Source organism: Pleurodeles waltl, chromosome 11 (assembly GCF_031143425.1).
Source record: "Pleurodeles waltl isolate 20211129_DDA chromosome 11, aPleWal1.hap1.20221129, whole genome shotgun sequence".
NCBI lineage: Eukaryota > Metazoa > Chordata > Amphibia > Caudata > Salamandridae > Pleurodeles > Pleurodeles waltl.
The window spans coordinates 99,071,263-99,088,031 of record NC_090450.1 but is presented as its reverse complement, the minus strand read 5'-3'; the positions used below and the strand labels follow the sequence as shown (position 1 = coordinate 99,088,031).

General features: G+C 41.7%; 1 protein-coding gene across 4 annotated transcripts in view; it reads right to left on the bottom strand.

Moving 5' to 3' along the window:
- Nucleotides 1–15,653, bottom strand: part of WDR49 (WD repeat domain 49) — a 436,680-nt gene extending 421,027 nt beyond the window's left edge. For 3 of the 4 annotated variants that reach the window (XM_069213221.1, XM_069213219.1, XM_069213222.1), the window contains exons 1-3: nucleotides 14,847–15,652; nucleotides 10,361–10,801; nucleotides 5,608–5,790 (exon numbers count right to left, since the gene is read on the bottom strand). In XM_069213221.1, the coding sequence (XP_069069322.1) occupies nucleotides 5,608–5,790; nucleotides 10,361–10,801; nucleotides 14,847–15,005 (783 nt within the window). In that variant the 5' untranslated portion in view covers nucleotides 15,006–15,652. Of the gene's footprint in view, nucleotides 1–5,607; nucleotides 5,791–10,360; nucleotides 10,802–14,846 lie in introns of all 4 variants that reach the window. The other variant, XM_069213220.1, reaches the window with a different exon arrangement.
- Nucleotides 15,654–16,769: the final 1,116 nt, after the last annotated feature.

The following is a 16,769-nucleotide window of genomic DNA, read 5'->3' as shown; positions in this document are numbered from 1 at the left end:
AAAATCTTCTATTTCTTTTATATGATTTCATGAAAATTAAGCTAAATTTCAATTTTTGTGAGAACTTTGCATGACTTTTTTTTTACTCGAGGGCATACCTTGCTTAAAAATTCACACAAGCTGCAGGCAGGATACTGTTTTGAGCAGAACATCACATTTTCTGCTTGAATCAGTCTTCCATGGGAGGAAATTACATGCAGTTGTCTTAGATTCAATTTTTAATTATTTAGCGAATTTCATATAATGCGAACATCAGGAATTTTGCAAATTTCCACCAGCATAATATAAATGTCACCCAGGCATGATCCTGAGCTCACCACCGGGTAGAACAGTATCCTGGAATGGTCATTGTGTAGGGTGGGGGAAAGGTGAGTTTAAGAGACCATCAACTCTGCCACCATGCTGACACATGGGTGCATCATCTGTGTGATGTGATACTGTGCCATCACATCGCACAGTTGAACATGATCTGAAAGCAAGAAGGCCTGAAGACACCTGCATTCAAGAAAGAAGAAAAGAGACAGTGGAAGAGTGCGGCATTCTGGGGCTGACCCAAGCAAAAGGATATAGCCTGGAAGTGCAAAAAAAAGGAGAGAATTTTAGTGGAGATTTTTGTAGAGTGGACTGGAAGGCAGTAAATCATATTGCATTCTTTCTCAGCAGCGTTGTGATCTTTGGTACCTAAGGTCCTCAGCGACCTAGGATTTTTTTTTATTTTTTATCATTGTGCTTTTTCTGATAAAGAAGACTTGAAGAAGAATAGATGAGGACCTCGTACAGAAGATACAAGCGGTGGCTACAAGCAGAGAACGTACTAAATAGGGTGTCGATTTAAGCTGTCTTTTACCCGAGATCACCCCAGAGATCCCTACAACAATCAACAAAAAATTGTGTGTGGTTAGGATCCAGAATGGGATGGGCGTGAGACAAGCATTTTCAGAAATCACAAGACCACTAGGGTACCTAGTGGGTATGATCCTATTGAAGCTAGTGCCAGAGAAACAGAATAAAAAACTAAGTAGCACCAATATAGCACCAGACAAACCAGAGTCTCCCAACCTTAAGGGGCCAGTGGTCGACACAACCAGACACCGGGGCTGATTACGAGTTTGGCAGTCAGCAAGACCAGTGGTGAGGAGACCGCCGTCGAGGTGGCGGGCTCCACACTGGCCCTATTACAACTTTCCCACTGGGCTGACAGGTGGGAGCCAAGGTTCCTGCCCGTCAGCCCAGTGGGAAAGGTGCAACAGCATTGCCACCAACTCATATTAGAGCCGGCGGCAACGCTGCCGCACACAGAGCGCACCAGCTCTGTGCAGTCAGTGTGCATTTCAAGGATGCTGGCCAGGGGGGACCCTGCACTGCCATGCGTAGTGCAGGGGCCCACTGTGGCCCCCTGCACTTGTTCTCCGCCAGCCTTTTCATGGCAGTTGAGCCGCCATGAAAAGGCTGGCGGAGAACAAAGTTGTAATCAACAGGGCGGCGCTGACTTCAGCGCCACCCTGGGTGATTACAACCTGCACAGCCGTCATCACATTGGAATCGGAGATCCTGGCGGGTATGGCAGTAGGTTGGCGGGTCTGCCCGCCAACCTCGTAATGTGGCGGTCGGACCGCCACAACCGCGCCTGTCTGAGTGCCACTGTGAGTCTGACGGTCTATTGACCGCCAGACTCATAATAAAGCCTTAAGTTTGTTAAAAAAGGAAGTAGCTTACCACTATCTTTTAGGTCCTGTCCAACAGGGCCAAATAAATTGGCACACCCAATGGTTCTAGGATAGATCATCTGGACACCATGCTATCCTGGGAGGCTTCTTGGTCTTTTATGGGTTGGAAACAGTGGGTCAGTGGGTTTGGATCACAAGGGCATCAATGATTTACAAAGGGCTTGATATGTATTGCACCTCTTCTATGCAAGAGAAGGAAGGTATTAGTGAAACACTAATATGAGGTTGCCATGAACATGCATGATAGAGACTGAAGTGGGCCTGTGGAGTGGAAGCCTTAAGTTGTATGAGGCTATCAACCACAGGGAGGTTGCAACTCCATAGTGGGAGTGAACCATTTTAGAGTCAATGGTAGATGCAAGGAATATGGTTATCCGGAATCTTGCAACAGTACAACTGGATATATAAATACAGAAAGGATGGGAGAGCAGGAGTAGTGGATAGGACATCAGAGGTGTAAGCATTAAACATAGCAATAGAGGATGGCTCATAGGAGTTGGATAGTGAAATGGCATATTGGCCAATATGGGATCCTACAGTATAGCCATCTCTGGGACAAAAGGAAAGCAGGATAAGAAAAGTGGAAAAGCAGCATATGATGGAATAATGTTGGTTGTGAAATTTAAAGAGTGCAAGATTACGATTACAGTAGCAATAAGAGCTAGCATGGAAGGTAAGTGTCACACCCATTCTAGTTCATGTTGCACAGCATCAACAGCAGTTAATGCTAATTTTACCCAAGCTCTCAGAGCCTTGCTATCAAGGCAAGATTGCCAGGGGAAGGGGAAGTGATACTCTGAATAACTTTATTGTCAAGGAAAATCTGGTGGAATGGTTCAATGTGAAGATCGTGTTCCAGTATCGGAGTTTCTCTCCAACCTTCATTGGCCTTCCTATCTTACTAAGCAGTGACAAATCCCAGCTGTGTTACATGTAGGTGGTGTCTGAGCAGGGGTCTTGCAACGACCTTGATTATTGGTGCCTTTGCTTGATGTATCTCAGCATCACAGTGAGTGTCCAAACCCAGGCCTTCGAGTTGAACTGCGAAAATGTATATAAATATGTTTCTCTTTTTTCTGATATGCTAATGGTGAGCATATCTGAACCTTAAATTGCTACTACTCTGCGATTATCAAGTCTTTTATGTACTTTTATACATTCTCATGAAGTATTACGTCTCTGACAGATTGTGAGTGAATTATTGTCACTGCACTGGTAATGTGGTGAATTTCAGTTGAGGTTCGTGAAAAGGTCAATTTTTGTGTGCTGCTTTCTGAGTTATGATCTCAACCACATGCCCTTGCACACTAACCTTGCTCTTTAGTGTTTATTTTCTTCCATATTACGTTGTTCCTTTACCGGCTGCAGGACAATGGCAACCGAGTGCTGCTGAGCTGTTACACACTACCAGAAACCTGTATGCATGGCCACCTCCAAAGAACTGTATTTGTAGAGCAGAGTGAAGATGGTAATTGCACAGTAATGGTGGTCAAAGTTCGTGAAATACCTATGCTCCAGTGGAAATGAAGACAAAGCCAGTTGATCCCCTCTGAATTTCCTTCTAAATGAATTAAAGGTGACCAGTATCAGTTTAAAGTAAATTGCAAAAAAATATCAGCATAGTCTTGAAATGAAAATCGAAGTTGAGGGATCAAATTAGCTCACTTAGGGCTTGCACATACACCTTTAAAAGCAAAGGCAAAGAGCTATGACCTCTTGGGGGCTCCAGAGGTTACTGAAGCCCAGACAGAGGAAAAGCAATCACAGTCCACATAAATTAAGCAACCAGTCAAAAAAAGATGCAAATCAGCATCATGTTCAACCTCCTCACCACATTGCGGAGATGGTCCACCAACAACCCATGGTGAAGGCTGCTGAACATGAAATAGAGCAAAATCAGCATCACTGGTCCCTATTCAATATGTTCAACACGCTGCTTTGAACATCTATCAAGGCTGTCTCATTTCTTCTCTGGGATTGAAAACCTGACAGATGATCATCAATGATTAATTTAGACTCCAGGTCTGACTGAGACTGAATAGTAGCTAAGGTATACATGAAAATCGTCTACATTGGAGGTTCACTACTTTTTAACAGAATATACACGTAAGGCTTATTTGCTAATGGTGTAATATAAGCTTTGTTTATCGTCTCAGAACATGGGCTGAAATAAATGGATTATAGATAGTTTAAGCCTTTGTTTATTATCCGAGATAGATTGGGGGAATTATGGATAATTCAGAACGTTTCCATTCCAATGAAATCTTCCAGGGAAAGAAATCTAATTTGGTCACAGCGGAAATAAAGACTGCTTTCCTTGTTGCGTTTTTACACAGACAACTATCACCTCTCCAGGTTTACCAGTGAGGGACTCCACTATAATAGCAGGAGTTTTCCTAAGGGTCTGCTGTTTCATGTTGGGTTTCAAGCAGTTTCTCAACTTACTTGAGTATTTGTGTTGGAAAGAAAGTGTGTTTCGAAAGGTTGAAGGGAAGGACTGATGACTGTGTGTGTGGATCTAGATAAAAGATGGTTTTCATTGCAGTAATGTCTCTAGGGTTATTACAGAAAGTGCTCCAAGAACTAATGAATGCCGGAAGAGTGTGAATTAGGAACTTGGCAGTAAACCCCACCATCCCTCAATATCCCAAGGTAAATATCGACAGTTTAACGAGAACAAACGCGGAGAAAATACTGGATTTGCAGATTTAAGTGTGGTAAACGAAATCCACATGATATGCCTATTATTTGGAGTAATTTAGCTCATCCAATAAATGTTCAGGGAACTGCTATTTATCGGATAAGATAAGCGAGAATCCATTGCCAGTGAATTCATAACCAGGTCCTTAGACTCTCTTCTATTTATTGTAGGGAGGAAAGTATGTTTGGTTGTGGCCAGTTTAAACTGTTTCATGACTGCAGTATTTGTGGGTGGAGTCAGCAGTAAACAAGATTGCATGAGTTTAGGCACCTGGACCGTCGGCATGACAGCGAGAAGGGGAGTGGCCCCACCTGTTTGTCCAGTCTCAGCACAACGAACAGTGTCACATTAAACATTGCTCCGTCAGCTACAGACATGTGTCCCAAACAGTGCAACAAACACAGATGCATTTTGCCCTTTTCCAGTCTCATTCTTAATATGATTAGGTGACACACTTTAAAATGGAGGCAGCAAGAGGAAAAGCTTAACGTTATGATGAACAAAAATATGGGAAACATAAAGCCAGTATACTTCACCCTGTAATCTCCACCCAACTCAAAACACCCCATAATCAACGCGATACAAAAGAGATCAGTGACCACATTTGCACTAAGAAAATGTAATATTTTTGCTTTAGGGATTCCAAGCAAAAGGTACAAATAATTGCAGGATATATATATACTGTATAGTAAATCGTTTAACCTACTGTGCTAGTTAATGACAAATACATTTTGTCCTTCTTAAAAGTATTTTAATTGTCCATCCGTAGAGCACAACACAAGGGCCCTGTGCATGAATACATTCCAGTCTGTGCTGTAGCTCCTATTACAGCATATATCAGATTTCAGTCGTTAAAGCAGGACCTGCAATTTTCCCAGGTAAATTTCGCAGTTCAAACCTGGTGAAATTTACTGTGGGAAAATACCGACGAAATAAGATTACACGTGGAATTCTTTGCGACATGCATCAAAATGAGTATGCTATGTCCCATTTTCCAAGTGGAAACTCTGAAAAGGATGCAACAAACGCACCTAGTAAATACCTCACTCCACGGTGCCTGTATTTACTGTGAGGGGTAGAAAGTCAGTCATCATTCCCGCCCACTCGAATTTCGGTTGAAACCATATTAAACTGATAATGAACAAAAACGACAAACATTGAGTATTTTCTTATACGTACCTGTCCTAAGACATCCCCAAACGTAAGAACAGCTTCATTGCCATCGTCAGGGTTGTTCCAATAGTCCAGACAGACAGGGGTTCCTTCTAAACCCTGTACTTTGTACACACAGACACAGCCAAATTCTTGCTTGGAATTCAAGTCATAGAAACAAATTTCTTTACTTGTAAACGCAACAGCAATCTGCAAAAGAAGGACGAATGTCAGAATTCAACAAAAGTGCTCATTTTCTCACTGCACTTCAATTAGGGTTCATTGAAATGATTAGACCATGTGTAGACTGGAAGACCCTTTGGGTAAGTGTAGTACACATATCACCTCTGATCTGGTCTGACCACTTAGGAATTCCATTTTCCTTTATCTGGACGCCACTTTCAAATTCTGATATTTCAAACTTTGCATCCATTCTTTGAAGACTGTAGAGCAGGGGACATTTTCCTTCCTTTTCTACCGCACACTCCAAGCATGCATACGAAAACAGCGATTTGATCTCTTTGCCATCACGTCACTGTTTTACAACTCGTTTGAAACGGCTCTTAATGAAGCAGTACATCTGAAAACTTTAAAGTACCACAGAGGAAACTCTGTGATCATTTGTCTTGCGTCTTTGGCCACATTCAAGCAGCACTGTACATCACTAGAAAGAACGTGCAGGCAATGGAACAATGAGAAGGACGCTCTAGATTGATAATTACCAACTTTTGGACTCCACACAATCCAGGTTCTACTCCCTGCATAGAATGGAAACTGCAGTACTGGCACTCATTGAGAACCTTCGTGCCATAGCGAGGAGACCAAGACCCGCCTTATCCCTTTAGATCTCAGTACAGCATTTGATGCTGTACCTAATCTAACATGACTTGATTGACTTACTCATATTGGGTTTTGTGGGACAGCTCTTGACTTGTTCCACTTGTTTCTGTCAGATAGTCATCAAGCTTTTCGACTTACCCCCTTCTGAACTTTTTTCAAGCCCCTTTTCTGTGGTGTTCTTCTGGACTCAGCACAAAGCCCCACTCCTTTTAATGTGCATATTTCCTATACAGCAACATTTATTAAGTCATCTGACCCAACTCTTGTCTCTTATGGAGACAACACTGGGATTGTTGTAGAGGTCTAAACAATTTCAGCAGCTCCCAGCTCAACTTCAAACTCTGTATGTCTGCAATTGCTAAACTGATGCAACTCAACTCACTCAAACTTAACAGTGACAAAACAGAATACCATATTCTTGCGGGAACTCACATTCTGAGGCCATATTTTTGGTGGCCAAAGGTGCAGGGTCCCTTGGCCTCATCTGTTTCTACAGCACATAACTTTGGTGTCACTTTTGATGTCTCCCTGATTTATTTCAGCAAATTAACAAAGCTGCATTCTCCTGTTTTTCCTACCTAAGGGTTCTTTGAAAAATGGTCCCCTATATTACAGCTGACTGTCAAAACCTATTGTGCAATGTACTATCCTGTCCCAATTAAACTATGGGCATGTAATCTATCTTCTCCTTGTGACATATCTTGTTTATTTACTTAAAATGGTCCAAATCGCAACTGCTTACTCCATTCTTGGCCTTTCTGCTCTGCTTCCATTTCTCACTCTCTCAAGTCCCTGCACTGGCTCACAGAGACAAAACCATATATCTTTGGCTTTGCCATTGAACCTTCTTTGGACAAGGTCCTGTTCACCTTCAGCATCTTTTCTGTCACTATTCTGACGTGAGATCACACGAGGATTAGGACACCTTGAGCTGGTGGCCTAACTTTCGCCTACTTCGGCGCTAAACCGTGGAATGTTCTTGCCATAAAAATTACATTTAATCTCTAACCACTATTTCCACAAATCTCTCAAAACATGGTTGTTTTCTAGTGATGCTCAAAGCCTCTGCCCCCCCCCCTCATCCCACCACCCCATAGTCACCAGTTACGTATCCTTTAGCACCAAATGGCCCCGTTTTTATTGTAGCACTCCATTCCTCTCCGTTTGGTACCACTCGTCGATTTGCAAATATAATTCATTCATTCGTTTATGACCTTGGGTATAATCATTTTGCAACTGGAATCTCTTAAATTACATAGGGTTTAACTTTATGTGGACTTTAACTACAAGGCAAAGTAGGATAGATGGCTCAGATGGGGTTTGGGCTTTTATAGAAAGAAGGGAGACTGTGTGCAACATGTATTCCCCATTACACGTGAACAAGCAAGAAAAGTCCCAGAAAGGTGTCACAACTAATAAAATAGGCATAAACACAGAAGTATCGGGGGTGATTTAAATGATGATCATCTACTGGTGGCTGGAACTGCCATTTTTTAAAATAAAAATAAAAAAAGCTCAGGTACTGTAAAGACATAGCAATAAAAATAAAGATGATTAGCACCCCTTTATGGTATGGCACACCTAAAGTGTTGACTCACTGGGATTGGCAGCCACTGAGGCGTTGTGGCACTCTGGGGAGGTGTAGTGGTAAACACAGTATGTACTAGAGCAGACATGAAGAAACTTGGCAAAAATGTAAAAATAAAAAGCTAGGCTTAACTTCTCAGTTTAGGGTCTGGGGGTAGGTAATCGTTCTACGACAAGAGATAAGAATGGGGACTGGCATCTCCAGTCAAGACGCAAAAGGAGCCGGTACTGTTTGTAGAAGGCACTCCAAGTGTAGGACGGTATGGGGCTTACCTCTTTTGCTAGATTTTACCACAAGCGCCATGGTAGGATGAGGAAATTAATAGGTTCCTCAACTTAGACTTTTAAAATACAGGATTGCGGTTTGCATGAAGTCACAGTGGGTCCAGGAGACCCAAGATGTATTTAAGAAATGAAGTTCAATATTGCGAGCATTAAATGTGCTCCATTGGAAATACATATACAGCTCTCTCCATTACAAGGCATGTTCTAAGCGCCCAAGTGGCTTGTGAATGGGAAAAACAGGGAGAATTAAATGACTATTAGGGAAGTTAGTTTGTTGTAATCGAGCTAATGAGCATGCTCCCTCTTTAAAAAAAGGACGAATGAAAGAGAAAGTGCAATTTGATCATTAATGTGTACTTATAGACATGATAAATGCAGAGATACTTCTTGCCAAAGGATACCAGCACTGAGAACCTATAGTGGAAGAATCCAGTCACATTAAAGCATTTTTACTTATATTGAAAAAATAAATTAAAGATCAAGTGCATGTGGGAAACAACAAATGGCCCAGGCACGGTAAGTTGGAATGCGTCAATGCGTGATGTTGATGAAGGACCATAACTATGTACCCAAAGGTGGGCTTTATACGAGTCAGGGCAAAGGACACATACTAAAGGAGAGCCCAGCTATGTCGTGATAACACTCATAAAACATCGTCATTTAGTCCATTAGTATGTGCACTCAGCCTACAAACCCACTCCTGTTGCTTAAGGCGAAGAAAATGGCTCAGACCAAAAATTAGATCATAATTTTCTTTTCATACTACTCCTAAAAAATATTTTTGTCAACATTAACAATGGGGAACCGGTCCCATAGGGACCCTGTTCCCATTTGGGACCTACCTTTACTTAGTTTCTAAAATATTAATGTTTTGGAACTGGATTTCTCACAAAACATTATTACATCTCATTGCAAATCGTTATTTTGAAGGCAAAAGGTCACCCGAAACACACCACTTCCTAATAGCGATTTGGTGTGTAACTGCAAACCCAAATTGCGATTCGGTAACATGTTACGAAAAAGCAATTTGAATTGATTATATCTCATAATGTCATTTTGCAATCACAAAGGCTGCGATTTTGACAATTTTGTGATAACAAACTCCCTCCGTACATTGGGCCATAGTTCTTAATATCCTGTATCTTTGGCTCAAAAAGTGAATCTTAGATACACAATTTGTCATTTCTGGAGCTAGACCAAATAAAAACCAAAATATTTGAAAATATTCACAACTGTGAAAAGGAGGTAAAATCTGCAGAAAAAGAGTGATGCTAAAAATGAAGAAAATACATCACACTGCAATGAGTGTATTTATTTTCATCTTTCTTTAGTGCTCAGAAAGTAATGTTTGAAAAAAGTAGGGTCTCTGCTACCCTCATGGACAGATCTCTTTAACTATTATGTTTGAATCATCGCATCAAGGTTTCCATCTCCCTCACTCATCAGCTTTGCACCCATGTCTCAGCAGCCTGTCTGTATGCTGATCCTAGGGAATCACTACCCTTAACCTATTTTCTTCTGCCACTTGTTTGCATGGTTGTGCGCATGTTAGCGCAAAGATGCTTGATGTATTCAGTTTTATCGGATCAGTCTCTGGGTGTCTGAAGGAATTTCGCTGGACAACTTTCCTGCACTGAAGGGACCTCGTCTCCTTTGTGAATGTTGACAAAAAACATTTTTAGGTGTAGGCAGTGGTCCAAAGGAACACTGCCTAGTCTTAAAAAAGGTTATAAAATCTTAAATTTGTGAAAGGGTTACCACTACCTTTATGTAGTCAGTAAAATATTACTGTTTAGAATGCGGGTGAAGAATTTAGGCGTGAAGCCTGTGCCGGCACTCTGGAGAGGCAGTTGGGAGATGGGTGGCTCTTATCGATATACAATAAAACTTTACTTATCTACATTTCGTGGTCGTTATTCTGGTAATCACCAGATTTCAATTGCAAAACATTTATACATGCCATTGAGAATCACTATTTGAAAGGGACACACTAAACACACACACCCGAATCGCGATTCAGTATGTACATGCAAATCCAAAAATCAAGTAGCAATTAAAAAATGTGTACCTTGTTCACATTGGCCAAGAACACCAAACTGATTACCCAGAGGTCTTTGGGTTTGACACTGTCTGTTGCAATGCGTAGAGTTCTTTGCAGCTTTAAATTCTCTCCCCAGACTCCAAGTACGCCATCTTTGCTCAGAGTCAGATAGCGGCCAGAACCTTTCAAGAAAACAATTTTCTGAACAATGTCTTTGTGGACTGGCATCAGGAGCCGGATATCCTTCCACTGGGGAACAGCTAAGGATTTGGTACGCTCGTCTTTCTCATATAGTTCGAGAAGCATGTAAGAGCTCAATTTGTCCCAATTAATGAATCCATCTCGCGTCACGTCTATTTTATCAAATAGCTCACCGTACTCTTGTTTCTTGCCTTGGCCAATGAACGTGTGGGTCAGCTTCACAAATTCTTCTCTGTTCATGCATGCCGGCGTGCTCAACTTGGAAGACTTGGAAAAAGGCAAATATTCAGTGAGACACCACCAAGGTTACAATTGTTTCACCAACATTTACAAGAGTAAATGATCACGGCCATGTGTTGTCAGACTTATAAAGATAGGATCTAAGGTTCCATGACTAATTGATCTGAGACACACTACAATGGGGACCACTTGAAATTTGGATATACTGTACTACTATTATTAGTTTTAATCTATTACGTCCACTACACATGAAATGTAATTAAACTACTCATGTCTACTATGAATCCCTCAAGTTCTGTGCTTATTAGTGCCGGATCACTATTTCTAGATTCAAATATTAAATGATAAGATAGCAGTGCTTTACTTGCATGACCACTTCCATGACTGCCTGTATGACCACCTGCATGGCTGCTTACATGACCACATCTCCTGTCCCCAAGCATCCTCCCACTCCCTTCTTTCAATTTTAATTTCATGCAATGGTCAGCCAGAATAAAACATGATATTGGCAAGGTTCTTATCCTCTTGTACGGCAAAACCCTAAAAGCCCACATGACAGCCACACTCCTCCACCCATGGCACTGGCAAGGAGTAGCATGCTACTTGTTCACAAAGCGTTTCAGCGCCTCCTCCGGGCGGAGAAGTGATATATACCTGTAATTGAAATAAAAATACAAATAAAATACTTGTAGGACATAACAAAGATAGTATAAATGGAGCACAATCTTGAGCACACCTGTCCCCAAACCTTACCAGACATCTTTTCATACTGATGAGATCACAAAATAAAACACAAAAGTATTTAACAAAACAATTTGGGTGTCCATCAAGGAGCTACTCCGGCCAGAACATCGTCACCTCAGTAGTGGCTTGGTGTGTGGTATAATTAAAAGCCACCTGGTTATTTACTAAGTACTGTCTGGCATGGCCGCAGTAGATGACGTAGTAGAAAACTCTTGTGCACAGGAGAACACGTTTACATTGTGTACGATGTAGATTCTGCCCTCTGCCTACCTCTCCCCAAGGAATCAGAAATAAAACACGTGGTCAGGATATAGCTAATGAACAAGTGGTAGGCATCTTCAATTAGTGTAAAATCTCACAAAATCATCTCAAGTTCAGAAAGAGACCACTCACATCCGATTTAGTGACAAATGGATCGAGCAAGGCAACAGCACACACCTGTCAGATTGAAGGGCACTTGTATTGGAGGATGCTGGACCACACTAAAATGGAGAAAGATCTGAAATGTAACACTTCAGTCCAAATGACCAAGACAATGTCTTGGACCACACTAAAATGAAGAAACGGGCTACTCTCAATACTAAGATGTAGGAATCAGGGCAATATATTTGACTTTTAGTAGTCATGGCTGCAAGTAAACCAGCGAGAAGAACATATGTTCTTTCTGACCAATATTAGATTTTTTTATTGCTTTGACTGGTCTTCATCATACGTCCCTATGCTTGAACACGAAGATAAGTTGAAGAAACTTTTTTACATTCCTTTGCCCAGACAGTGTTAATGTGTACAAAAACGACAACATAAGGTAATAATACTACCATAAAATGTGGCTCATTACACCTGATAATTTGCCTCTTCTTGCGGCGTAATTTAGTCATACCTGATGCACAGTGTTTAATTTGTAAATTCAAAGGTGCCGGTGCCCAAGGTCCTTATCTTAAACATGCGGCTGCTGCAATTGACTGTGCGAACACGGAATATTGAGTCAGTGTAATGCTGAAGCCATCTCGGGCCCCATCAATCCATTTAAAGCCACTCCCTGCCCCTTCAGCTCACCCCTGCAGCTTTCTACTTTCTATCACTGTGACGCTTTTTCGTTTTTCTCTTCCTCCGTCTTTCCCAAATGTGTCTTTTGCTCGCAGCAAATGCTTGAGGCAGAAAACTAAGCGCCGGCCCTTAAAAATAAGTGCCGGTGCTCAGCACCGGAAACAACAAGCCCAAATTAAGCACCGCTAATGCATAATTTGGTCATCCTCTGCCGCATAATTCCAGTGGGCCTAGTCATACTAGGTGTATAGAGCATACTGAATCTAGAGCACAACTTTCTGCTGCTACAAAGCGAAAAACGGGTTGAGACAGTTTCCCCCAAAACAGAAGGTTACACTGGGAAACAGCAAAGTTTTTGGATGCTTGCAGAATAGGATCATATTACTACTCTCTAAAGTAGAATATCTTAAGGTGTCACTGATTCTTTCAGCTACAACCCACAACTTACAACCACATTTTTACTATATTTGAGGCACTTTCTGATAAAGAAAGTGAATGCTGTGATTGAAGAAGGCTTCTTTTGCAGCCTTAAACTCAATTATTTATGGCACTGGCGGCCAGTGCAATTCATAGAGTGCCAGGTAGATGTGATCCCTGCAGGTGAGGTGAAAAGACAAGTATCTGTCTCCATGCTTATAGGCTATAGAAATGAACCACATTTTATGGCATTCCTGGGTGACAGTGTGAGGGAGACCACTTACTGGGTATCCTCGGCATAAGAGAGCAAGGACTGACAAAGCTGATAGGCCTGGTTTGCATTTTTATTGTGACTGCGGCAAAAGAAAACAAGAGAAAATAGTTTGCTTTCTACATATAGGGCTGATGCCTTATCTGAGATAAAGAATGTAATGTGTGACAATTCAGTGTACTTCTGAGATGTAAAATAGTCCCTCGTGCATTAGAATGCAAGCATTCAATAGGCGGTTGAATGCTACACCAAACACCCAATTGCATGAGTTGGAGGAGCCAAAGCCCAATGATCTAAAGGATTGTTAACAAAAGGTTTGCAGACAGCTGCACTGTCAACCTAGACCTAAAAAGGAGAACCCGTAGTGTGGAGCCAGTTATATTAGTTGGATGAGAAAAATGTTACACAATAATGGAGATCTGAAGAAGCCTAAGACATCCTGCAGGAAAACGTTTCACATTTAGACGTGAAGGGATGTTGATGGCATAGTTTTATTTTTCCAAGACCATTTTAAAAGACAATAAATCTTTGTCTTGAGTCTTAATTCAGCGAGGCTATACATGACTATGACCATGAAGAGTCAATGTGCATCATGAGTCAGGAGTATCTACTTTAAGGAGCTATCACGACACATTCGATGACACAGGAATGGACAGAGCCGGGGCACACTGCCAAAAAGATGGGTGAACAGATGATGGATGGTCACACACGAATTTATATGTATAATATGTGCGCTCCTATATGTGGAATCTGAACCTTTTACAATGTTGTCATTTTCCATTTTTCTAGCGCCGACTTCCATTGTTGAGGCATGGCAGCACATTTTCTATGTGAGTGCTGTGGGAAGAGCATCCCTCGAAACTGGAGGGAAGATCACTATATTGTGCACCTTGTTTTGTTGCGTGGTTAGCATTTTTGGTATTATTTTTTTTGTACAAAAGTTTTGTACTCCAGTTTTGCTTTCTCACTCACTACTGGTGACATTCCTACAATATGGTGGTGGGAGACGTTTTCCTCTGGAGACAGTGCCTTCAGAATAACATCAAATCCTAAAGCTTGAATACATCACGAAGATCAGAGGGTTTGTGTGAAGGCTAAACTGAGCTAGGAAATCGTTATTTGTAAATCCATAATCAGAAAGGAATGTAAAAAAAACAAGAATTCGTCAGGCGGTATTGATAGTGAGAACTAAACACTCAACTGTGGGTTGGCTCTCAGGTGTACATTCAAGATCTGAGTTGTGTTTAAATTGTTATTGGCAGTGAACGGAGTTTTGCATTTTCTAAATCAGTTTTCTTTGCGTTTTCTCCTCCCCGGGTATTTTGGACTGCACAAAAACCCTAATAGAACTCACAGCGTATTGTCAGCGTTACAGATAAATGACAACCCTTTTAGCTTCACAATATCTAATAGATCAATTGGCGGCCTTCCGAAATCCGCAGGAACGGGCCCGGAGCTGGACAATGCGCTTCGATGCCATGTCAACGGCCGGTAGCGCTATAAAAAAAGCGAACAACATAGCACTGTACTGTGATTCCTTGTCAACGGAGCATGTGAATGATAAACATTGGCATTCCATTGTTTCCCACTTACCATAAAAAGCATCTGAAGTTTCACAAACTCCTCAATGCCTAGTCTGTTTTCGATGTGTTCTGTTGCATGTTGTGGTTCTTTGTCGCTTTCTGCTCTGGGCGGGTTATTTTTTAGACTGGCTCTACTTTCGGACTGAAGGGAAAGGTGTTGGGTGCTCATGCTGTTTCACTTTCCCAAGAGTCCGTGCGCTCTTTTGGAGCACTTGTCGGTCGCCTTCTCTTATCATCAGCGAGTGTGGTTTCACCTCCGCAACAGCATTTTCTTTATTTAAGCTCTAAAGATGGCAAGCTTCCAGCACTGCAGGGGAAGTGAAACACGTGGTATGAGAAATGCTGAAATTCAAGTACATTTTGCACGAAGGCGTGGAGTCGGAGGTGTGCACCGGCCAGAGTGCAAGAAAGGAAGTGCCCTCCTGCCCCAACTGTTAGTAGGTTAGAAAAACACAGCAATAACTAGGGCTCAGTAGGCCTTTGGGGTCTCTGGGCCCCGGCGCTACTCAACCTGCTGGACCATTGATAACTACGCACCATTTGACGCCGCTCCCAATAACTTCTTGCTCGGATGGTAACAGAAAGCAAACACTGTCAAGCTTGTGATGGGAAAGCAGGCGGAGCTTCTCTTCAGACCCACTGCGGCTCACTTTCATAACTTATATATATTCTGGGAGGGGAGTCGGGTTTTCGCAGGACACGTCAACAGTGTATGGAGTTTGCAACGCATTCGACAAGAGCGGAGTTTACTTAAGGGTTGTCATACACCGCTCTGGTGAGAGGTGCCTGCTTTCTGCTTCTGCTTCTTACTGCCTGTGAACGTCTCCTGGCAACCGACACAAAGCTTTCCGAGTTTCCGCCCACACTCCCCCCTCCCGTCCATTCACGTCAGACATTCCAATACATGCAACTGCAGGTGGACGGAACAGTGGTTTGCCTTCTTCCTTTAAAGAATATTTTAGAATTTTAGAATTTTTTTTCTATGACAGATATGTTTATTGCGTTATTACTTAAAATTATTGCACCAGCAACATTAACCATTTCGCTGTCAGGCCTTTTCCCCCCAGGTGCCGAGCCTTTTCTGGCTATTCGGGGCAGTTCGGCTTAGGCCCTCATAACCTTTTGGCCACATAAGCTACTCATGCCAAATTTGTGTCCTTTTTTTCCCCAACATTCGAGGGATTATAAAGGTACCCACAGTTTCCGGGTCCCCCTGGAAGAAACCAATAAATTAGCCAAAATACAGCTATAATTTCGTTTTTTTAAACAACAAATAGGAAAAAAGGGCTGCAGAAAAAAACACGTACTTTTTCCATGAAAATGGCATCAACGAAAGGTTTATGGTGCTAAAATCACCATCTTCCCAGCTTCCAGGAACAGGCAGACTTGAATCAGAAAAACACATTTTCAACACAATTTTGGCAATTTACTGGGACATGTGCCATTTTTACAATTTTTTGTGCTTTTAGCCACGTTCCAGTTAGTGACAGAAATGGGTGTGAAACCAATGCTGGATCCCAGACAGTGTTAACGCTGAAGTTTTACTAATGAATATTCATGTATCCTGAGTGTTGAATCTGCATAGCAAATGAGTTAAAATAGAAAAATAATACACACATTTGAAAATGTACCTACTTCAGTGACCACCAATAATCATGAAGTGTACTTATTAACAGCTCATTAATGTAAGCTCAGGTCATTAATTATGACTTTAATTATATTATGAATGTCGAAACTATGTTTGGATTATTGTAGTAGTATGTTATATTAATGTTCATGTATTATGTACTTGCCATATTAATCATAGGCCTTAATTTAGCAAGGTCTTGGGCCTGGTTGCCCGGCCTCATGTCAAGCTGCATTGGTTAGGCAAATTATAAAATGGCTGCTTAAGAGAATTAAAGTGTGATTATTCATTGCATGGACTGAATGT